The sequence below is a fragment of the Chiloscyllium plagiosum genome, unplaced genomic scaffold, assembly GCF_037043375.1.
Source record: "Chiloscyllium plagiosum isolate Xiang-an unplaced genomic scaffold, Cpla_swu_hap1 HiC_scaffold_39, whole genome shotgun sequence".
NCBI classification, from domain to species: Eukaryota; Metazoa; Chordata; class Chondrichthyes; order Orectolobiformes; family Hemiscylliidae; genus Chiloscyllium; species Chiloscyllium plagiosum.
In genome coordinates this window covers 3963318-3988276 of record NW_028270177.1, presented here as the reverse complement: position 1 = coordinate 3988276, position 24959 = coordinate 3963318, and the positions used below count along the sequence as shown (strand labels likewise).

The window sequence follows — 24959 nt, the reverse complement described above, 5'->3', positions numbered from 1 at the left end:
ACTAAATGAGAAAATGGGTGATGGTTATATGTTAATTCAGTGACAGTTAGGTGAGTATTGACTAAGTCTTTGTCTATATGTAAATAGGGATTATGTAATAGATGGTGTTTGATTTTGTGGTGAGTGAGCTGTGTCATTGTCAGTGATGGTGTGGCCAAAGATGTGGATGGTAGTTCCTGTGTTGTTGGTTTAGAGTGGTGCTAGAAAAGCACAGCAGTTCAGGCAGCATCCAAGGAGCAGGAAAATCGACGTTTCGGTCAAAAGCCCTTCATCAGGAATACAGGCAGAGTGCCTGAAGGGTAGAGAGATAAATGAGAGGAGGGTGGGGGTGGGGAGAAAGTAGCATAGAGTACAATGGGTGAGTGGGGGTGGGGATGGAGGTGATAGGTCAGGAAGGAGGGTGGGGGAAGGTAGCAAAGAGTACAGTGGGTGAATGGGGGTGGGATGAAGGTGATAGGTCAGAGAGGAGGGTGGAGTGGATAGGTGGGAAGGAAAATAGGCCAGTAGGACAAGTCATGGGGACAGTGCTGAGCTGGAAGTTTGGAACTGAGGTGAGGTGGGGGAAGGGGAAATGAGGAAACTGGTGATGTCCACATTGATGCCCTGGGGTTGAAGTGTTCTGAGGCAGAAGATGAGGCGTTTTTCCTCCAGATGTCGGGTGGTGAGGGAGCGGCGGTGAAGGAGGCCGAGGACCTGCATATCCTCAGCTGAGTCTTCATGCATATTCTACTATTCAATAAGATCATATCTGATCTGATTTTAACCTCAACTCTGCATTCCTGCATATCCCCGATAATCTTTCTCCGTCTGCCTTAAAAATATTTAAAGATTTTAAGGCATCGACTGCTTTGAGGACCAAATCCTCTGAGAGAAGAAATGTTTCCTCATCTCTGTTTTAAATGGGTGACCCCTTGTTTTTAAACTCTGACTCCTAGTTCTCGATTCTCCCACAAGAGGAAACATCCTTTTACCATTCACTAGGTCAAGTCCCCTCAGGATCTGAAATGTTTCAAGTCACTCTTCTAAGCTCTAGAGGTAGCCTGGCCTATCTAGCTTTTCTTCATAAGGCAATCCACTCATTCCAGGCATGAATGTAATAAAAAAACTTCCCTGAACTGCTTCCAGTGCATTAATATCCATCCATAAGTACACACTACAGTGCAGAGATCCTCTGTACTTTAGCAAACGATATTAATCTGGATTTGAATAATTGGCAAAGAAATTTCTTTATTCACCACCAAACAGTTCAATTTCAACTCAGTTCCTGAAATGCCCCAAATAAAGTATCCAATAAGGAGTTTGCCAAACCCTCTATTATGTTTCTGACCTTACTCGCTTGCATCTTGATCACAAAGGGATGAGCTTTGTTAATGATAGTGACTAGGCCAGTGATTGGAACTGGTCCAAATGACTCACTGAGCACCATGAAGAAGGTAAGGAAAATCAGGAAACAAGAGCTCGTATCTGAAAACACTCTTTGTTTCAGTGAAAATCCTCTTCATTACCCAGAGGGTGAAACACATGAGCACACTAGGCCGATGTCAGTAGCATGAATATATTCAGGTGGAAGCTGGAAAAAACAATGAGTGAGAGAGGAATACCAAGGATACGCCAAGAGGGTGTGATATAGGAGCAAGGAGGTGGGAGGAGACACAAATAGAGTGTAAAGGGAGCAGCAATTTAGACCAGTTGGGCTGAATGGTCTGTTTCCGTTTTGAACACTCTGTGTGTTGTATTTTCTCAAGCAATTCTATCATTTTCCACTCTGCGACATGACAGCATCATTAAATCATAGAATTTCCACAGCGTGAGGCCATTTGGCCCAAGATGCCACTGATAGCTCTTTCAAAAGGCTATCCCGATTAATCTCATTCCTGTCTTTCTTTAAATTATCGTTTGTTTTGCAAATATATCTCATCACTTCCTGTTATAAAATATTGTTATAGATTCTGTCTGCTGCCCTGATTCTGGTGCGATATCCCTGGTCTGATTTCCAACCTGTGTCGAAGGTGTTCTCTCCCTCCAGAGTTTATGCCTCCCCATGGCCACTGATGCTTTGTGCTTCTTCACAGGTATCTGGTCTTCCTTCAGATAAAGAGGGATCTGTATCATGGCCGCTTGCTCTGTAAGACCTCCGATGCAGCATTGCTCGCAGCCTACATCCTGCAAGGTAATTAAGACTTTGTTCCTTTTCTACAACAATAAATTGCATTTTGCATTGAGTCTTGAAAATTATAAAACAGCCCAAAGTGCATCATGGCAGTAATCATCAAGCACCATGTGACTGCAAGGCACATGGGGAGATATCAGGATGTGGGCAAAGAGAGATTTTAAGGAGTGTTTTAAAGGAAGCGATCGGGATGGGAGAGGTTTCGGTAAGGAATTCCAGATCCTAGGGCCCAAGCAGCTGAAGGCATGGTCACTGATGATGAAGCAAACAGCGTCAGTCATGTGTGAGGGGCCATAGTTAGATAAATGCAAAGTTAGGGAGGTTTATAGGGAGGTTGGAGGAGGTTACAGAGTTAGGGAAGGTTGTGTTGTTTGGAGGAGTTTACGTAGTTAGGGAGAGGTGTCGAGGTTGGAGGAGGTTACAGAAATTTTGGATGTTGTCTTGGTTGGAGGAGGTTACAAAGATAGGGAAGGGTGTAGGGTCTGGAGGAAGTTATATAAATGGGTTGGTACTTGGTTACAGAGATAGCAATTGGAGAAGCCAACAAAAGATTTGAAAAGTAAGTGTAAGAAGTTTAAAGTTAGGGTATTACCAACCCTGGGACCAGGTTAATGGGTTAATGAGACTGGTGTGAGTTAGGACAAGGGGCAGCTGAAATGTTACTGAGGGTGGGTTTACAGAGGGTGTAAGTGGGGAATAGATGAGAGTAGAGTTAACATTAGCAACAGCTGAGCTAAGATAGGCCAGAATCTGAGTTGGGGAGGTGGATGCTGGTGATCTGCATGATGAAGCTAACTATCTGACAGCTACTGCAGAGGCAAGGCTGACAGAAACAGTTAGGGTAACCGTGAGGTTTTATTGATCATGCGTGAGAAAGGTTTAGAGTCAGTGTGGAAACACCATGAGGAATTAAGGATCTGTGTGTCAGTCATGACCGAAGATCATTGAAAGCTAAAACATGTGATGAAGGTACAAGTCACTGATTGGTTGCTGAAGCTGCTCACTGCCTTTATACTGGACACATTCCTCTCCTTTAAGGGTGTGAGCCATTTGCTTAAATGCCAATGCAGCATAGGTTTTGTTGAAATTTAATTTCATTATTTACTCTGCTGGGATAATTTATTATAACGAGCAGTAGATTGATGGGATTGAGTGGCACATTCAGAAATTGCAAAAAGCTGGTTTTTCAGAAAAATAAGAATCCCCCCCACCCTCGCCACCTCCCCCACTCCGTTATTTCATGGAATTCCCATGACAGCCTGGCTTCCAAGGCTGGCACATTTTTGACATGACAAAGTTGTGAGGAAAAGCAGCAAACTTCTACCGAGTGCACAGCATCTCATCTGTTCAACAGGCTCTAAATGCTGCCACCTCTTGGGCACTGGAGTCAATGACAACCCTTGGCTGCAACAAGTGACTGTGATCCCAGCTAGAACAGACAGATTCCCCAGTTCTCTGGCTCACACGGCCCACACAATCGCACCGAATAGATTCTTTGTTCAAGTACATCCTCCCAGCTTTGACAAAGGGTCAGTTAGACTAGAAACGTCAGCTCTTTTCTCTCCTTATAGATGCTGCCAGACCTGCTGAGATTTTCCAGCAACTTCTCTTTTGGTTACATCTTCCCATAAATCTGAGTTAGTCACCAACAAATCCAGCAGGGAATGCAGGAAAAGGCTCTTTACCTGGAGTAAAACTTACTATCCCAGGGAGTAATAGAGACAAAGAGAAAGGATCAGAAGGAAATGATAGAATGAATTGAGGTAAGGTTGGAGCAGCTGGGAGGGATCACCTTTTTGTTGCACAGATTAATCTCAGTCCACGCTGTCTTAATCTTAAGGGAGTTGAACAGAGTGCTTCAGACTGTAATACTTGTACCTATGTTATAATTTATGGTGTCAGATGTATTAAATTTTTGATTAGTCATTTTCACTCTTCACAAACCCTCTCCTCCCTCTATCTCCTTTCACTCTTGACTCTCTTCATTCTTCAGTCCTCTCATTATATCTGAGCCTCTGGATGTACATTTGCTCTCTGAGCTGGAAGGTTCAATTCCAGATGTTTCATCACCATCCTAGGTAACATCAGTGAGTCTCTAGCAAAGCACTGGTGTCAGTGACCTGCTTTCTACTTATGTGTTTAGGTTTCCTTGGGTTGGTGATGTCAGTTCCTGTGGTGATGTCGTTTCCTGTTCCTTTTCACAGAGAGTGGTAAATGGGGTCCAAGTCGATGCGTTTGTTGATATGTTTTTTTGATCAACACTTACATCGATGTGGACCCCATTTACCACCCTCTGAGAAAAAGAACAGGAAATGACATCACCAACCCAAGGAAACCTAAACACATAAATAAAAAACAGGTCACTAACACCAGTGCTTCACCGGAGGCTCATCGATGTTGCTACCTAGTATGGTGACGAAACATCTGAAAATGAACCTTCCAGTTCAGTGAGCAAACTTACATCCAGAACCTCAACCTGAGCTACAAAGTTAAAATTCACACAACACCAGATTATAGTCCAATAGGTTTATTCGGAAGCACTAGCTTTCGGAGCGCTGCTCCTTCATCAGGTGATTGTGGACAATAAGATTGTAAGACACGAATTTATAGCAAAAATTTCCAGTGTGATGTAAATGAATTTATATATTGAAAAAGACCCGAATTGTTTAAGTCTCTCATCATTTAGGATGACCATGTTGGTTTCAGTTCTTTCATATGTAAATTGCAACATTTTAAAATAAAAATTACATTCTCAGGTGCACTTTAATAATTGGTGTCATGTCAGCCCAGATAAGGTATTGAAGGTGTTAACTCCCAGTGAGGCTGTCTGTACCACAATGGTCAGACTGATTCTAATCTAAAAAACGGATTTACAGAATCTTACATGGATTCATCCAGTTTTTGAACAAAGTAAAATGTAAGTCTGCAAGTACAAATTCACCCCACAAACATATATGTGTATGTGTTCATGTGGGTATGTGTGTGAGTGTAAAGGAGTTTAAGTATGTGAGAGGGTGTGTGGGAGTGTATGTGTGAGTGTATGAGAGAGGGTCTGACTGAGTGTGTGTTTGTATGTGTGCACGTTTGTTTTTGTGAGTGTATAGTGCAGTCGGGTCACCTGTAGTGTGACATGAACCCAATGTCCCAGTTGAGGCCATCCTCACGGATACTAGCCTTGGTTATCAGCCTCTGCTTGGCCACTTTTCATTGTTGCCTGTCCCGAAGTCCGCCTTGGAGGATGGTTATCCGAAGATCCGAGGTCGAATGTCCGGACCGCTGAAGTGTTCTCCGACCAGGAGGGAACACTCCTGTCTGTTGATCGTTGTGCGGTGCCCATTCATCCGTTGTCATAGCCTCTGTTTGGTCTCGCCAATGTACCATGCCTCAGAGCATCCTTGCCTGCAGCATATGAGATAGACAATGCTGGCTGAGTCACATGGGTACCTGCGATGTACATGGCGGGAGGTGTCCCCATGCGTAATGGTGGTGTCCGTGTCGACATTCTGACACGACTTGCAGCATCTACCGTGACAAGGTTTTACACACACACACACACACACACACACACACACACACACACACACACACACACACACACACACACACACACACACACACCCTGACCAAGTTAAACCCCTCTACACTCACACCCTCTCACAGATGCTCATAACCACCCCCACCTCCCTCCTGCCACACACACACGTATAAGTTTGTGCAGTGAATTTGTACTTGCAAAATTACATTTTACTTTGCTCAAAAACTGCTTGAATCCATGTAAGATTCTGAAAATCCATTTTTTAGATTAGAATCAGTCTGACCATTGTGGTACAGACAGCCTCACTGGGAGTTAACACCTTCAATACCTTATCTGGGCCGACATGACACCACTTGTTAAAGTGCACCTGAGAATGTAGTTTTTAAAAAATGTTTTGTGATTTACATATGAAAGAACTGATACCAACACGGTCATTCTAAAAGATGAGAGACTTAACAAACAATTCAGATCTTTTTCAATATATAATTTCAGTTACATCACACTAGAAACTTTTGCTATAAATTCTGTGTCTTACAATCTTATTCTCCACAATCACCTGATGGAAGGAGCAGCGCTCTGAAAGCTAGTGCTTCCTATTAAACCTGTTGGACTATAACCCGGTGTTGTGATTTTTAACTTTGTACACCCTAGTCCAACATTAGCGTTTCAAATCTGAACTACAAATCTTCTCAAAATCTAAGCCTCTCTTTCTCCCCCTCTCTTTGTCAATCTCTTTGGGGATGTGTCTCTGCTTTCTGTCTCTGTCATTCTGCTCTCTTCTCTGTCTCTTTCTGGTTCTCTCTCTCTTATTCTCACCTCTCGCGTTCTGACTCATTTTCTGTGTTTCTTCCTCATTCTTTCATTCCTTCCCTTTCTCTATCTTTCTGTTTTTCTGCCTCTTTTTTTTCTTTCTTCATCTTCTCATTTTTTCTCTCTTTCTTTCTCTCTGTCTGTATCCCATTTTCTCTCTCTCTGTCACCCTCATTCTGTTTTTGCTGTCTTGCTCAGTAAAGTGAGTGCTGAGAATCTACATTAATTAACTGATAACCAACTTTGCACAAGGTGATTTTTGATGTTTCTTAGAATTTGCGGAAAAGGTCTTTTTTTTTGAAACTATTTTGTTTATTTTAAGATGTTCTCAATTCTAGCTGAAATTGGAGACTATGATGCAGGAAAACACCCAGAAGGATACAGCTCCAAATTCCAGTTCTTTCCTAAACATTCCGAGAAACTGGAACGAAAAATTGCTGAGATCCACAAAGCTGAACTTAGGTACAGTATGTGCATTAGTTTTATAGGAATTACAAGAAACTGTACTGAGAGGATGATGTGAATGAAAGAACAGAAAGTTCAAGAGAAATAGAGGACTCACATTTATGAAGCACTGTTCACACCCTTTAGCTATCCCAATATGTTCTTTCAAATAGATAGGTATGTTTTGTCTTGTAATCACTGTGTAATGGAGAAGTTTATTTGCAACATGATCCCAAAAACAGCACTGAGATAATTTAGCAGGTGGTCTATTCTAATGATATTGGCTGAAGAATGAAAATTGACCAGGATGCTAGGGAGTACACCTCTACTCTTCCTCAAAGCAGATTAACAGGATCTTTATGTTGATCTGAGAGGGCAAGCAATGCCTCATTTTAGCACCTTTCAAAATGCATCACTCACTCATGGATCAATAGGTGTTTTTTCCCAAAAATATACTTTGTTCATTGAATTTCTGAAAGTATATTTTAAAACATTTCAAAATGAAGTTCAACAGAATTCATTTTTTTCTCCATACATAGCTGTTCAAAGCTCAATTCACCAAGATCAGCACGGTTACAGCAAGGGCAAGACGTACTTGACAAACTTGCTGGAGTTCTTTGAGGATGTAACCAGCGAGGTGAATAATGGGGATCTGGTGGATGTGGTGTATCTTGACTTCCACAAGGCATTTGACAAGATGCCACATAAAAGATGCACCCAGAAGGTTAGAGCCCAGGGCGTTAGGGGAAGACTATTGGCTTGGATAGAAGATTGGCTGACTGATAGAATTCAGAGGGTCGGGAAAAATGGGTCATTCTCTGGGTGGCGAACATAACTGGTTGGCTGCTGCTGGGTTCAGTTCTCGCACCTCAGCGGTTTGCAATCTATAAATGACCTGCAAGCAGGGGCAGAGTGTAACATAGCAAAGTTTGTGGATGATACTAAAATAGGTGGGAAAGCAGGCAGTGATTTGATTTGATTTATTGTAGTCATATGTACCTGAGTACAGTGAAAAGCTTTGCTTTGCGAGCAGTATAGTCAGATCATAGCAAACGAGGCCATACTGATCATAGGGTGCTTTGACAGAGTGAGGCACACGAGGTTACACTGCACACGAGGTGCACAAACCAAGATCAACATTATTTGAAGTTAGAGAGACCCATTCAGCAATCTAATAACGGCAGGGAAGAAGCTGTTCTTGAACCTGCTGGAGAATGTGTTCATTTACAGATGGATATTGATAGGCTATTGATAGACCAGAATCTGGCAGATTGAGTTGAATGTGGATAAATGCAAGGTTATCCACTTTGGCCAGAAAAACAAAAGAGCAAACTATTATTGAAATGAGAAGCAGCTGCAAAGTGCATCAGTGCAGAGGGATCTGGGTGTCCTTGTGCATCAATCGCAGGAAGTGCGTATGTGAGTGCAGCATATAATAAGAAAGGCAAATGGAATCCTGGCATTTATTGTAAAAGGACTGGATTATAAAAGTAAAGAAACATTGTTACATTATATAAGGTGTTGGTGAGATTATACCTGGAATATTGTGTCCAGTTTTGGTCTCCTTACTTGAGGAAAGATGTGGTGGCACTGGAGGCAGTTCAGAGGAGGGTCACCACATTGATTCCAGGGCTGTTGGATGAGGAGCAATTGAATAACTTGTGCTTGTATTCACTGGAGTTCAGGAGAAGGAGGAGGGGATCTGATTGAGGTGTATAAAATACTGAAGGGCATTGATAAGGTGGACATGGAACAGATGCTCCCCCTTGTGGGACAGACTCAAATAGGAGGTCATGGATAGAGAGTGAGAGAAGGTTGGTTCAAAACTGAGATGAGGAGAAATTACTTCTCTCTGAGGGTTGTAAATCTGTGAACCTCACCACCCCAGGGTGCAGTGAAGGTAGAAGCCATCAACAGATTTGTTACCACACAGGGTAAACCCTCCTGCTTAATTTAAACCAGCAACACAGAAAAGATTTATCCCATGCAGTAATCTGTGAAAAATTCGAGAGGCTAAGAACTATTTAAAGTAAAAATTAGCAACTTTATTTCTTAAAGTATAACAGAGAATAATTAACTAACAACTACTTAGAACTCCTTCCTCTAACCTATCTTTTACTTTCCTTTCTACAGTACTAGTCCAATAAAACCCCTGATTAAGTTTTACCAAAAATTCAACTTTTCAAAAACCGGCCAGGTGTCAAATCTTCTTTTCTTCTTCTTAGGGATTTCTGCTTCACAGGTCACTGATCGATAAAGGTACCTTTCAGAGAGCTATTCTCCAGGCAGTCTGCAGATGCTCATGGTTTGGCAGTTCTCCTCCTAACTGTCCAATTTTCCCAATCTTATACCTCCAAAGCATCGGATTGTGTCATTGGCTTTTAAGATTGTTAATATACTAAATTCAAACTTGATTGGAGTTTGGTATTTTTGGGGTATAATTTAAACTGATTGGCTTAATTCAAATCTGTTTTGTCGTTTTCAGGCAACCAGCTAATCTAGCTTTCAACCAGCGTTACATTGTTAACTTATGCAGAACACTTGGTGCTGTCAGGTAGTTCTGTTAGCTTTAAACTCTCAAAGGTGTAGCATCCCCCACATCTTCATAACAGATTCAGGAGAAAAATTGCTATTATTCTGATGAAAAGCAGGATAAAGGGGTGTGGGTAGGGGAGTGGAGTTGAGACCAGGATAAGATCAGCCATAATGTGTTAAATGGTAGAACAGGCTGGTGGGGCTGAATTGCCTAATCCTCCTAATTCCTGTGTTCCTGTCTGAGTTGTCTCACTACAGTTTCAAAACCCTTAATATGTGCAATATCTTTTACAGCTGTAGATCCTGGAGCTTTGACAGTTTCTAGCCCCTCGATGTATATTAGGGTGAAGGGCCCCACGCACCAGTTTTACCCCCATTGCACAAGTCCAGCAGATGCCCCAAGCTGCAGAGTGTCCCTTAGCGCCACACACTCTACACCTGAGAATGCGCCAGGCTACAGCACTCAGTCAAGGACAACGCTTTGCACTGAGGCACATTGAGTTTCAGGAGGACTAAAGAGCATCTTTCACCGAGTTGATGGCCCTCTGTCAGCAGTCACTGTCTGTCTCCGTGTGCATCCCTGCGCAGGGTGAATCTTGACAAATCGACCACTTCTCTCTCCCAGACCTTCTGTGCAAAGGCAAGCCCACAAACAAATACACAGCCATCTCTTCCTCACTGCAGCCATCTCAAGGGGCAGCATTGGGAAGGTTTGGGATTCTGTGTATTGAAGGAAATATTTTATTGCTCACTTAGTAAACTCACATAGACTGACAACTGGCCTCAGTGGGGGATGGGATGGGATGGGGATATCTTCTACATCTTAGGGTAAAGTGAATGATTTTGGGTTAGTGATTTACCAGCTCTGCTCGAGGCCATTAATGGAACATTGGAGGCTCATGGTTCATTTTGCAGATTATATCAGCAGTTTCTGCGTTCTGGAATGGGCCAGAGCCTTTGGTGATAAAGGATGACAATTTAAAGATGTTCCTGGGATACTGTTCTGGTTCCTTAATCAGAATAAACACCAGAGCCACCGGAGGACATTCAGCCCCTCAATCTGTCCTATCATTTCATTCGCTTCTGCATCTCTGTATCTGAGCTCCATTTCTCTGACTTGGCTCCCTATCTCAATATTCTGGTCTGACATCAATCTAGCAATCTCAGTTTTGATAGTTTCAGTTGATCTCCAGCCTCAGACGTTTTTCAGGAGAGAGTATTCAAGAGTGGGTTCCCCCTACTGCTGGGTCCTTAGTTACTGGGAGTTAAGGTTCTGGTTAAGGTTCATTGAGAGGAATTATTTTCCAAATCACTTGGATCTTTCCAAGTGGCAGTCATTTCCAGGAAGAACCACTCCTGTATACTTTCAGAAGGTCTTTCACTATGTGACACACACATTATTAAGATGGACTGAAGTTGTGAAAGACACTATATAAATGCAAGCATTTTCTTCAGCCAAGTTTAGTATCTGACAGTTGGTGTATTGTTTGCCAGTGACAAACACAACACCTTTCCAGTTGTACACGTCTGACCTCTGACCTGTTGGATTATTTCCCATGCAGTGGGCAGTCTCCCGATACAGCGGAACTGAACTTCCTGAAGAAAGCGCAGTCGTTGGAAACATATGGAGTGGATCCCCATCCCTGCAAGGTAACAGGACAGTAATAGAGAGAGGAGCTTTGAATGGGCATGGAGGCTGTGAGTCTTTGTAATCAATCCAGTCCCACCTGTAGACACTCGCCTTGATCCTGACTGTGAGCTATCAGCTCCCAATCAAACCTCACAACCTTTGGTACAATTCACATTCAGATTGAGCTTGTTCTTGCAGTCAGTAAACATCTTCCACTCCCTCTCCCCTCCTCTTCCTCCACTCCTTCCTCACCTCCCTCTTTCACTCTACCCTCTTCTCCCTTTATCCTCCATCTCCACTTTCTTCCTATTTCTCTCTCTCTATCTCTGTGCACTCCCTGTCGCCTTTACTGCTACCCTCACTTTTATCCCCTCTCTCTGTTCCCTCCCATCTCTCTCTCATATGTACAGATGTAGGAATTAGGACCAGGAGTAGACCACTTGGCCTGTTGAGCTTGCTCTGTCATCCAATGAGATCACGGCTAATCTGATTAATCCGCATTTCCACCTTGTCCTTATAACGTTTCCTCTTATCAAGAATGTACCCATTTCTGCCTTCAGGAAGAGATTCCCAAAGACTTACAACAGAACCATTTTCACCTCATCTCTGTTTTTAGTGGGCAACTACTTATTTTTGAACAGTGACCCTTTGTTCTAGATTCTCCAAAAGCAGAAAACATCTTCTCCACGTCCACCTGTGAAGACTCCTCAGGATCTTATTAGTTTCAATCTGTTTCTTCTAAATCCCAGTAGATGCCACAGCCTAACCTGTTGAACCTTTCCTCATCAGACAATGTGTCCACTCCAGGGATTAAACCTGTAAGTAATCTAAACCTGTAAACCTCCTCTGAACTGCTTCCAACACATCTGTAATCTTCCTTAAATAAGGAGATTAAAACTGCACGCTGTACTCCAGATGTGGTTTCACTCTGTATAAAAGAAGCATAATCTCTTTAGTTTTGTATTTGATTCCCCTCACACTAAACTGTAACATTCTATTCACTTTCCTAATTACTTGCTGCACGTGTATACTAATCGTTTGCATCTCATGCACAAGGACACCTAGATCCCTCTGCCTCACAGTTTGGAAATCTGACAATTCAATTCATATACCTTTTTATTCGTCCTGACAAAACAGACAATTATATATTTTCCTTCATTATTCTTCATTAGCTAGTGTTTGTTCCTACAACTTACCTTCCTACCTATCTGTGTCATCAGCAAATTTAACAGCCATGTCTTTAGTCTTTAGGTGCAAGTCTCATTTTCTCCTCTTTCTCTCTTATCTTTTCCTCACTCTGTCCCTCTCTGTACTTTCTCCCTTTATCTTTCCTTCCCTTCTGTCTCAGTCTCCTCTTTTTTCTCTGCCACTCCGTCTAGGATAATTTGAATTGCCAGTGAGTGCTGGTACCTGAACGTGCACTGATTGATGTGTCAGGGTTAGTAATGGTCTGGGTAGTGGAGAGAGACAGGTGGGGGGTAAGCATTGTCACAGAATCATAGAGATGTACAGCACAGAAACAGACCCTTCAGTCCAACTTGTCCATGCTGACCAGATATCCGAAACTAATCTGGTCCTATTTGCCAGCATTTGGTCCATATCCCTCTAAACCTTCCTATTCATGTATCCATCCAGATGCCTTTTAAATGTTGTAATTGTACCAGCCTCCTCCACTTCCTCTGGCAGCTCATTCTGTACGTGTACCACCCTCTGTGTGAAAAAGTAGCCCCTTAGGTCCCTTTTATATCTTTCCCCTCTCATCCTGAACCTATAGCCTCTAGTTCTCGACAGTTCTGATGTCAGGCAAAGAAATGTGAAGGGGGAAGAGCTAACCCTTCCAGACAGCCCTAATGGTATCAGAACAACTGACTGGAAATATCAGTAAAAAAGATCTGCATTTCTGAATGTGAACATTTCTCCTGTAGGATGTCTCAGGAAATGCAGCATTCCTAGCCTTCACTCCATCTGGATTTGTGGTCTTACAAGGAAACAAGAGGATTCATTTTATAAAATGGTGAGTGAACAGTTTCCTGGTTTAGTGCAGTGATGTTTTCTGCTATTCCCTCAAAAGTAAAATACAACTTTGCTGCTGTTCCCAGCCAAAACATACCAGCGGGATAACAGCTTTATTCATTCATTCATGGATGTGGTCTTCCAGAACTGTTTAAAGAAACAGAAATGACCATTTAGGACTGAGATGAGGAGAACTGTCTTCACCCAAAGGGTGTGGAGCCTGTGGAATTCTCTGTTGCAGAAAGGGGTTCATGGCAACGAAATAACTCCACCAAGGCCAATATCCTGTCACTAAGTCACTCTTTGTTTACACATGGAGTGTCCTTGACCCTGATCCAGCTCCCTCAGAGCCAGCTCTCAGAGTGAACAGAACTTCTGACACTCTTGTTTTTTTTTCTTTCTTTTTTTTCATTAGCACCCGTGGTGTGTGTGTGCAGGTGTGAGACACAGTGAGAGACACAAGGTGTACGAATCTTTATTCAATTTCCACCACCAGGAAGATAGAAAAACACTCGAGTGGCCAGTGACCAGCAGTGCCCTTCACAAAAGGCAATGCTGTGTGATCAGACACTCTTGTTTATATCTGTCAGCCAGGGCTCCCTGATTGGACCAGGTTAACAGCTGCAATCAGGGAACTCATATTCTGTGATATCCACCCGGCTGACCACGTTACAATCGCTACAGCCAAAACATTGAGTGTTTTCAAGAAGGAGTTAGATATCAGTCTTAAGGATCAGGGGATCAGAGGGTAAGTGGAGAACAGGGTGATGATCAGCCATAATCATGTTGAATGGGGGAGCAGGCTTGAAGGGCCGAATGGCCTACTCCTGCTCTTATTTACTATGTTTCTATGTTGAGCTGGGTGTGAGGACACTTATTTCCCCATCCCTAATTGCCCTGGGGAAGGTGGTGCTGAACTGCCTCTCTGAACTCCTCTGGGTCTTAGGTTGGAGGGCATTTACAACACCTTTGGGGAGGGCGTTCTAGGAGTCTGATACATTTCTGAGTTCCTGTTACAAATGTCCATATTGCAGATTCTTCATTTTTTGTTACCCAGAAACAGTGAAATCCCTCTTGCCTAGTGTCAGCAAAAGCTTTTTCTTGTTGTTTAACTTGTGGTGGGTCTCCCACAGGCAGTGACACAGAATAAAGGTGACTGTGGGACTGGATTCTATCAGGCTATGGGATCTTGCCCACTGGTTTCCAAAATGGTGGACCTGCCCCTCCGAGTCAACTCCAATGGGGGTGGGGGGTGGGGAGGTTGCTATTTGAATATTGAGTGGGTTTTCTGATTAACAGTATCACTGTTCCCTTTCTTTCAGGGCTGATGTCAACAAGATGAAGTTTGAAGGGAAAACATTTAATTTGTATGCAACTCAGAAAGAGGTAAATGCTGACATTGTTTAAACATTAGTTACCAGTGTTCAAGCTAATGTAGTTCATCATCGAATCACTGCAGAAATATTTACTTCCTGACCCTCTGAATTTGCGAGGTACTGCTCAACACCTGACACAATCGGCATTTCGTAACCAAGGACTTATCAGAATTATACTCAATACCTTCTTAAAAAATTCTGGATTGCACATTGCTGGCAGGCATTTATTGCCCATCCCTAGTTGCCCCTTGAGAAGGTGGGGGGTGAGCTGCTTCTTGAACTGCTGCAGGCGTGTGCTATGGGTAGACTCTCGATGCTGTTGAGGAGGGAGTTCCAGGATTTGAACCCAGTGATGATAAAGTGTTGACCTTAAATAAAACCGGACAGCGGAGAAGCAGGCCATTCGGCTGTCCTGATCCATGTTGGCTTCTCCACACAAGCCTCCTCCCATCACGATTTCATCTCAACTTAGTAGCTTTTCCCTCTATTACCTTCTTCCTCGCATGTTTACCTAGTTTCCAGTTCAATACCCTGTGGAACTCCCTCCCTAACAGCACTGCATCCTGTGAAATTATTGAGGTAAAGCTGCACAAGTTGAAAATTCTCTTCTTAGGGCTTTTTGACAAGATAATTTATTTTATTGCTTACATTATCAGGAATCAAAGATTATTTTGACATACTTTGCGCCAACACCTGAAGCTTGCAAGCATCTGTGGAAATGCGGAGTGGAAAATCAAGCATTTTACAAGTAAGTGCCTTTTATTACAAATTAATTACAGCAGAGGGAACGGCCACAAAGCTAGTCCATGCAGCGTGTGAGCCTTCTCCCTCCTTATCTCCTCTCACCCTAACACCACCTCCTTCTATTCATGTCTCACTTGTGTGTTTATCCAGCATGCCTTTAAATACATTAATAGTATTCACCTCCCCCTCTTCCTGTGTTAGGAATATTCCCATTCTAATCACTCTGAGTGAGTACTCCTGTGGCTTTATTGCTCGCTGATTTAATGCTTGGTTAACTGTGCAATAATGGGGCTCAGGGATGGGCAACTGCCAATCTAATTGACTGAATTTGCCACTGTGGGTGTTCTGGAAATGTTGGGAGTGCACTCAGGGCCAAGGCTCTGGGCTCCATTACTGACAGAAACACCAGCACCACCTCCGACAGTGTGACACTACCTGGGCACTCTGCTGTGAGTGCTAGCACTCTCGAGTGGGACGCCAACCTACAACCTTCTGAGTCAGAGACAAGAAACCAGTCACTAAATCACAAACCAAATCTTGGAGATAGCTGCCAGGGGGAGATTACTAACTTGTGTATTATATTGAGAATAATCTTGATCACTGGATGCCATAAATGTATTTGAAGAGGATTTTTCTTTCTAATCTGGCTTTATAAAACGAATAGACTATTTCTTCCTCTTATGAAGAATAGATATTGCGGTGTATGACCTTAAACATTGCAGTTATGGTTTTATCAAACGGTTCATGCCATGTGGTTCTGTTTAAACTTGAGCTAAACATCCCACCCCATATTGATACCATCACCAGTGCCAACTCCATCATATCACCCACCATTGCTCCTGCCTTAACTGATCTGTTGTTGAAGCTCACCTCCAGCTACTTCCAGACTAGACAATTCCAATACTTACCTGGCTCGTCTCCCATTTCTCCCTCTGTAAACTCATGCTCAACTAACATTCTGCTGCCCAGATTCTAACTCACACCATGTCCCATTTCACACCATCTCTTGTGTTCACTAGGCTAAGTTAACCCCCCAATCCAGCAATGCCTTATGCGTAACATTCTCAATCTTGTTTTGATATTCATCCATGGACCTGCCTCTCCCAATTTCTGTAACTACGACCCTCCAAGATTTATTCTGCAATTCTGGCCTCTCGAGCACACCTGTTTTTAAACACATCACCATTTAGCAGCAATGCTTTCAGCTGCCTGGGTCTGTGAGCGCTGGAAATCCTCCATCAACGTCTCCACAATTCCCTTTGTTCCTTTAAGATCCTCTTAAAACTGACCACTTTGAGCCAGCTGTTGATCACTTGTCCTCATCTTAATTTATGTAGCACAGTGTCATATTTTGCATTATCACATCCCTGCAAAGCAGCCTGGGAGATTTTTAGTGCAACAAAATACTATATCAATGTAAGTCTTTGTTGTTAAAGGCTCTGTTTGAATGTTGGGACTGATTTTTTTTGTTTTGGGGTGGCAGTTTGGGGAACAGGGTGATTCCCAGATGTTTTGAAGATGCTGGGTGATTGTAGCAGAGTTGAACATTGTTAGTTTATTTGCTGTCGACCAGGTTTGAAAAGTCCAGTCAGGTTCGGACAGTTTCAAGCAGCAACCTATTCTTCAAAGGAAGCCGGTTCCGATACAGGTAAATAATCAGAGTAAGTAGTGGCTACTGAAAACTAATCCTTTATTTCGATTCTTCAGGAGATACTGGAAGGAAACCCATGGGGTAAAACCAATTACTGAGCAAAGAATGAAACGTATTTGGCATTAAATGAATACAGGGAGAATCACCATCCAGGCAGCTGGTTGGCTGGTTTGGAGCTAGGGTTGGTGATGACTTTCTGTGATATTAAGGAACTAACCTCAGAATTTTGTGTTGCTTTTGAGTGTCTGTGTAGAAGCTGGAGAAGATACAAAGCTGATGTGAAAGAAAAATTTACAATTGCAATTCAGTTATAAAAAAATGACATTTTCTAATTGCCTTGCAACTGGGGGAATCTTATCGTGTTTTTCAAAGTGACATTTAACAGACATTAGTTACAAATGGCCATTGAAAGCTGTTTAGTTAAGCATAGAGATAATTGAAGGCAATTATTATGGTATGGCTGATTAGTCCCACACAGATCTCCATCTGCAAAATATATAGGTCATGCCTCTTCAGCCTGCCTCAGGATAAAGCCAGGCAATGATGACTGTGTTAACAGGTCAATGATAAAATAAATTAGTGTCTGATTGTTAGTTCCCTTGTACTGACACTGTCTCTATGGCTCCATTGTTACTGCATTCAGTGGGAAAGTCGCAAAGGAAGTGATCGAGTCCAGTGCAAAGATTAAAAGGAGCCCCCCAGAAATTCACAGGTAAGATTGTTCACTCGAGTGACTCTGAGTTAAACGTTTATTAGAACCTATCTCACTGTGTTGTGCAGATGAATCCAGACAAAAAGCTTGCTGTATCATCACCATTTCTTTGAGTATCCTTCATATTCTGTACTTATTGTCCTCTGTGCTCTGTCTCTGATGGATTTGTTTTACCTTGTGATAACCTGTGTCCACTTTTAAGTGATATCATCCAGTCCTGTCTTTATTCTCTGATCACTCTGTGCCTGTCTCTGCTGCTTTATTCTTTTATTACTCTGTGATACCTTGTTACCCAACATCTCCACTTACTTTGAGGTCTCCTGTACATCTAACTTGCTGTTCACTGCCTCTCTATTTCATTTCTAACCTGTACCACTTGAAGCTTAGCAATTTTTACTCACTGACTAAAAGCTCCTACACCATTGTTAAACTGCGGTAATATTCACTGGTCCATAGAAACTATCAGCAGCTCACAGTAACTACAACCAATTCAGGTAACTAATGTTAATCTACCGTAACTACCATTGACCCAGAAAGACTACCATTGGCTCCAGTAACTATTGTTAGGCTTCAGTGTCTGCCATTAACTATCTGTCAGCTCCAATAAACCCCTGCAGTAACTACTGTTATAGGCTGCACTCACCACAGTTAACCACCTTTTATGATCATTAAGTTCTGTTTCTATCTCAATGTTCAAACACACTCAAATTGCCCCTGGGTAATAAAACTCCTGAGCTAATGTCTTCCCTCTCCAGATCAGGTCTGGTCCCAAGTCGCAGTTGCCCGTCCATTTCTCACGGATCGAGGCTATGCAGTGTTCCCAGGACTCGCAGGAGAGCGGTGCACATCTCCATCATGGAAGGTAAGGACCGTCTGAAAATGGCAGGTTTGGACCAGGTCAAAGTGAGGAACCAATCCCTGGGTCAACAGCATTGGGTCAGAGGCCGGAGGCACTATTCGGAAAATGTGCCGGAAAATCACAGCAAACTTTGTGGAGCTGAATTCGACTTAAATCCCGCTCAAACACATTCGCATTATTTCTGAAATGCCCCATCGTGGGTCATTAGATGACATAATTGATCCTAATCAATTACTGATGAACACAGGCCTCAAAGAATGAATTAAATTAATTTAAAAGAAAATTGAAATCAAGTAATGGGAAATCAGTGGTTTTGATTGCTGAACCCAAATCTAAAATTCCTTGTGTTGATGAATTTTGAACTTGTCTCAACTGACTTTTAGGTATTTATGGCTGAATTATCCGTGCTGTAATTAACTCTCATACCCAGAGTCATACCCACTTCTCTGCCATTAAAAAACTATGTTCAAGTCTTGCTTCTTGAGATACCTGGGAGCTTGCTATGCTTCCTCATTGCTTTCTCCATGGTAACACCTTAACCTATCAGAATTTGGTAATTAATCAACTTCCTTTTTCCTGTGGTATGAATTGTTGTGATTGTTTAAAATTTGGCATTCTTGCATATATCCTGATGAGTTTGAGATGAAAGGCTTTGGTGTAGGTCCCTCTTTTCAATAATGTTGGAAGTCCTGACTTTACCAAGTAGCTGCGCTGGATTTATCTGGATGAGCAACAGATCCCAATGAGACTCTACTCTGGGCATTGGAAGTGATTGGCATTGGAGCCAAGTGACCACGCACCATGTGATGTACTGGCAAATAGTACAATTGGCAAAATTGTGCCCTGGGTCATGACCTGGTTTTATTTTTGGTTGAGACAGGGTAAAAGGTCATGGAAAACACAAACATAGAGGTGTTGGGGTGGTTCACAGACATTTAAACCTTCCCAGTTCAAAATTGTTGATTCATTGGATCACGAGAGAGCTCACGGATATTTGACCCCTGCTCCAGATTTTTTAATCCATTCTGAAACAATGGCAGCTCACATTCTTCTATCTTCCCACAGGGGGCTGTTAAACTGTAAATTTAAAGGAGCCTGGGTCCCAGAGAAATGGGATCAACATTATTCCCAGTTTGTAAGGTCTTGGCTCACTCACTTTCGAAAATGTTTTTTTAATTGTGATTACATCACCACAGATCCAGAGACTAAGTGGAGACCTGCATCAAATCTTTGGAAGAAATAACATCTGTCTTTTATTTGAAAGAGGATGACTCATATTTTGGGCACAGTTTCACAGGAGACTCTCACCTGGGCATTGGCTTAACGAGAGACTGTCAGGTGTCCTGCCTTCATACCTCCACAAACGTGCTTTGGCAAGAGCTTGTACTGATAGTAGACAAAAAAACCTTGCATTTATAGTTATAAATAAGACAACACCAGGTTATAGTCCAACAGGTTTATTTGGAAACACTAGCTTTTGGAGCACTGCTCCTTCTTCAGGTAGTTGGGTAGCAGGACCATAAGACACAGAATTTATAGCAAAAGATTACAGTGTCAGGCAAGTAAATTGATATATTTTGACAAACTTGATTGTTAAATATATCCTCCAATAACCCCCTGCAGTAACCACTGTTATAGGCTTCACTTACCACAGCTAACCACCTTTGCTATCAAGTTCGGTACCCATAAGGATATCCTCAACGAGGATCTTGGATTCTTGTCACACAGCAGGTGACCTCACTACACTATGCAATCTCTCTCACACACACAAGTACAGATACACATAACACCTATGCACGCACACACACTCTGACATACACTCACACAGACCCCCTCTCATATACACCCGCTCTCATACACGCACACATATAACCCCCACACTCTCACCAACACACAAATTTCTCACAGGCTTATACCCCATCACACTCACACACGTTACCAAGCTTGCACACACACAAACACATACTCTCTCACATGCACTCACATGCACACACTCACATGTACACACTCAGTCTCTCTTTTTCTCGCACATGCACACACATATAAGTCTATGGGATGAATTTGTATTTAAGAACAGAGAACAAAAAAAATTTACAGCCCAGGAACAGGCCCTTCGGCCCTCCAAGCCTGAGCCGATCCAAATCTACTGTCTAAACCTGTCGCCCAATTCCTAAGCATCTGTATCCCTCTGCTCCCCACCTACTCATCCATCTGTCCAGACGCATCTTAAATGAATCTACCATGCCTGCCTCTACCACCTCTGCTGGCAACGCATTCCAAACACCCACCACCCTCTGTGTGAAGTAGTTGCCGCGTGTATTCCCCTTAAATTTTTCACCTCTCATCTTGAAAGCGTGACCTCTCATTATTGAATCCTTCACCCTGGGAAAAAGCTTATCTCTATCTACCCTGTCAATACCCTATTTGCTAAATTATATTTACAGTTACATTCTATTTTGCTCAAAAAATACACAACCAGTAGGCAGTCAGTGCAAACAGTCAGTCCATATAATATTTTGTAAATTACACTTTGGAAATAGAACCAGTCTGAGTCAAGCTTGGAATACAGACAGACTCTGACCTCACCTTTAATGCATTGTCTGAGCTGAAAGGTCACCTTTTTTAATAAAATCTTCGTTTATCTTGAGACTGTGACTTAAAAGAAGTTCTGGGATTTGCATATCAATGAACTGAAACCTGTAATCCATTCGAAAAGATGAAAGACTTAACAGCAATTGAGGTTTGTTATTTGTATCATTTCAGTTACATGACACTGTAACCTTTTGCTATAAATTCTGTGTCTTATGATCCTGCTCCCCAACCACCTGATGAAGGAGCAGCGCTCCGAAAGCTAGTGCTTCCAAATAAACCTGTTGGACTATAACCTGGTGTTGTGTGATTTATAACTTTGTACACCCCAGTCCAACACCGGCACCTCCACATTATGCATTTATATAGTGCCTTTGATGACCTCAGAAAATCTACAAACACTTTTCAGCCATTTGAGTAATTGTAAAGTGTGATTACTGTTGTAATGTAGGAAATGCAAGATAGGCAGTAAATACAGACCCAGCCAGTGAATGAGGGAAAACAAGCATAACAACCAATTTATAATCCCATAACATTAATGTGGTCATGGCTATTTGGTTGAAGGGGTTGGGGAAGGTGGGATGTCCCCTGCACTTCTCTGAAATAATGCATTGTATCTTTTACATCCACTTGACAGTGTTCTGCTTTGATACCTTATCTAAGAAATGCAACTTGCAATTGAGCAGAATTCCTCGGTACTGCACTGGGAGTAAGACTGGATTTTGTGTTCAGATCCCAGGATCTGGGATTTGAACCCATGATTCTCTGACATAGGAATCCTGGAATCTCTGCCGTGCAGGTAGAGGCCAGTTAGCCCATCAAGTTTTACAGCAACCCTTCAAAAGGCATCCCACCCTATCCCCATAATCCTGCCTTTCCCATGGCTAACACACCTGGCCTACATATCTCTGGACACTATGGGCAATTTCCCATGGTCAATCCACCTCACCTGCACAACTTCAGACTACAGGAGGAAACCAGAGCACCCGGCAGAAACGCAGGCACGGGGAGAAGGTGCAAATTCCACACAGACAGTTGCTGAAGGCTCAAATTGAACTTAGGTCCCTGATGCTGTGAGGCAGCAGTGCTAACCACTGAGCCAGCGTGCCGCCCTAACTGACGATCTCCCTTGCGTGTCACTCCTTCATGCCCTGTCCAGAAAGTGTCCCTTAAAAGCCACATAACATTGGTATGAAACTGTATTTACAATCTTGACAGTCTCCAAATGATTGTCTGTGAGATTCAGTGCAGGCTCCCTGGGGAAGCTTCTCATGTGAGCTCACTGCAGTAGAAACAATAACATTAGTGCGGCTGAGATTGACAAATGCACTGTAACCTGACTGAGATCAATGTCACTCCGTGGAACCTGTTTAAAAACATGTTCACACACCAGTTAATAGCAGCTTCTCCAGATTATTTTGAGTAAAATGCTCTCTGACATTAAGAGTGCAAGCAAGTACAAGCTTGATTTGTAACCCAAGCAAATCAATGTAAGTTTACAGTAACACAGTTAAACTCCAGTGTGGTTTGTCAGAAATAGCTGAATGTAAAAAAAAAATGTTCTTACCAGGTCATCGTTTCAGGGAAGTGATGACCTAGTGATGTTATCACTGGACTATTAATCCAGAGTCCCAGGTAATGTTATAGGAGCCCAGATTTCAATCTACTGCAGCAGATGGTGGAATTTGAATTCAAACAAAATCTGGAATTAAGAGTCTAATGATGATCATGAATCCATTGCCAATTGTTGGAAAAATCCATCTGGTTCACTGATGTCTTTTAGGGAAAGAAATCTGCCATCCTTACCTGGTCTGGCCTACATAGCAATGTGGTTGACTCTCAACTACCCTCTGGGTAATTAGGGATTGGCAATAAATGCTGGCTAGCCAGTGACGTCCTCATCCTGTAAAAAAATGAAAAAACCTAAATGATGAAACCTACTTATAATAACCTCATTGGTGGGATCTTGCTGAGTGTAAATTGATTGCTGGATTTATACATGCGACTACAGTCACACTTTTCTTACTTTTGGTCACCGGTGGAAAGTGGGGATCACTCTCACCCGTGGACTTGGAAGGTCGTGGATTCGGGGACACTAGAGTCTTGAGTATAAACTCCAGGCTGAGGCGAGCAGTGAGGCACTGAGGGGGTGCTGCACTGTCAGAGGTTTTTCAGGTTAGACATTAAACCAAGGTTCTTGCCATCCTCTCGGGTCAATGTAAATGATCACAAATTGCACTTCTGAGTAATAGCGAGTGAATTTTCTCCAGTGTCATGGGACCATATGTATCTGTCAGTCACTATTAGTAAAACAGATCACCTGTAGTGTGTGGGATATTACTGTGCTCAAATTGGCTTCTGAAGTTCCTGTATTCATGGGATATGGGTGTTGTTGGCAGGATCAGCATTTGTTGCCCGTCCCTCGTTGCCCCTTGAGAAGGTGGTGATGGAACGGCTGCAGTCCATGTGCTTTGGGTAGACCCACAATTGAATTGAATTGAATTGAATTTATTGTCACGTGTATGAGGCACAGTGAAACGTTTTGTCATGTGAGCTATACAGGCAGATCACAGAGTTAAGTAACATAGATAGTACATAATAGGTAAACAGCGGCAAAAACAAAAACGCAGGTACAGGCGAATGTTAAGAGTTTGTGAGTCCATTCAGTATTCCAACAACAGTAGGGTAGAAACTGTCACAATGCCATCAAGGAAGGAATTGCAGGACTTTGATCCAGCAACATTGAAGGAACAGCGATATACTTCCAAGTCAGGATGGTGAGTCAGGATTGGAGGAAAAGTTTCAGGTGGTAGTGTCTCAGTGTATTTGTTGCCCTTGTTTTTCCAGATGGTAGAGGTCACAGGTTTGGAAAGTGCTGTCAGTGGAGCCTCGGTGTATTACTGCAGTGCGTCCTGTATACATTTGAACATTAACAAGGTGTTTAATGAATTGTAACACTATGCAGCACAGAAAGAGGCCAATCAGCCCATCCTATCCATGTCAGCTCTCTGAAAGTGCTTTCCTTCACTGGGTTTATCAAAAAAAATCTGTCAAATAACATTTAAAAGAGACAGTGGCAGAATGCTGAGATTCAATAGTTTTATTAATAAAAACTGAAAACAAATTATTCCCTCTAGACTTGGTTCATTTCACCAAAATCGGCTCTGTAAACATTAATGCCAGGAATTTTGTCTTGAAGAGGATTTTTACAGGCAGCTCTTTACAAACTGGGACTCTTCTCAGTGAAAGAGAAAGGCAATTAACTTTGGCGGAGAATACAGTGTCGTGGAAATTAAATCGACTTGACTCAATAATTAGCAAGAGCAAATGGATAATTTTCCATTACAACAGAGAGACCAATGAGCTATCAGAATGGAGGGCAGAGAGACAGATGGAACAATATTATTGGTTTGGTTATTGACGAATGGAACATATGAGCCCAGATGGAAATCCTATTCATTTTCCTATCACAGAGCAGTTACAGCTCAGGATGAGACCATTCATCCCATTGTGTCTGTGTTGGCTCTCCCAATGAGCATTTTGCTCAGTGTCATTCTCCCACAACACTGCCCATGGTTCCTTTACAAATTGCCATCAGTTAAAAGCCTCAACTGAATCTACCTCCAGCACAGTCTCAGGAAGTGCATTTACATATCCTAACTAATCAATTGGGTGGCATGGTAGCTCAGTGGTTAGTACTGCTGCTTCACAGTGCTAGGGACCTGGGTTCAATTCCCACCTTGGGTGACTGTCTCTGTGGGGTTTATACATTCTCCCTGTGTCTGTGTGGATTTCCTCCTGCAGGTCAGGTGAATGGGCTGTGCTAAATTGCCCATATTGTTAGGGGGGTGGGTTACTCTTTGGAGGGTCAGTGTGGACTTGTGGGCCAAA

General features: G+C 42.6%; 1 protein-coding gene across 4 annotated transcripts in view; it reads left to right on the top strand.

Moving 5' to 3' along the window:
- Window positions 1-24959, top strand: part of LOC122540881 (FERM domain containing 5a) — a 257704-nt gene that overhangs the window by 206517 nt on the left and 26228 nt on the right. For all 4 annotated transcript variants that reach the window (XM_043677108.2, XM_043677107.2, XM_043677109.2 and 1 more), the window contains exons 5-13: window positions 2073-2170; window positions 6854-6977; window positions 11057-11144; window positions 13050-13138; window positions 14460-14523; window positions 15170-15261; window positions 16831-16905; window positions 17552-17620; window positions 18376-18482. In XM_043677108.2, the coding sequence (XP_043533043.1) occupies window positions 2073-2170; window positions 6854-6977; window positions 11057-11144; window positions 13050-13138; window positions 14460-14523; window positions 15170-15261; window positions 16831-16905; window positions 17552-17620; window positions 18376-18482 (806 nt within the window). The remainder of the gene's footprint in view (window positions 1-2072; window positions 2171-6853; window positions 6978-11056; window positions 11145-13049; window positions 13139-14459; window positions 14524-15169; window positions 15262-16830; window positions 16906-17551; window positions 17621-18375; window positions 18483-24959) is intronic.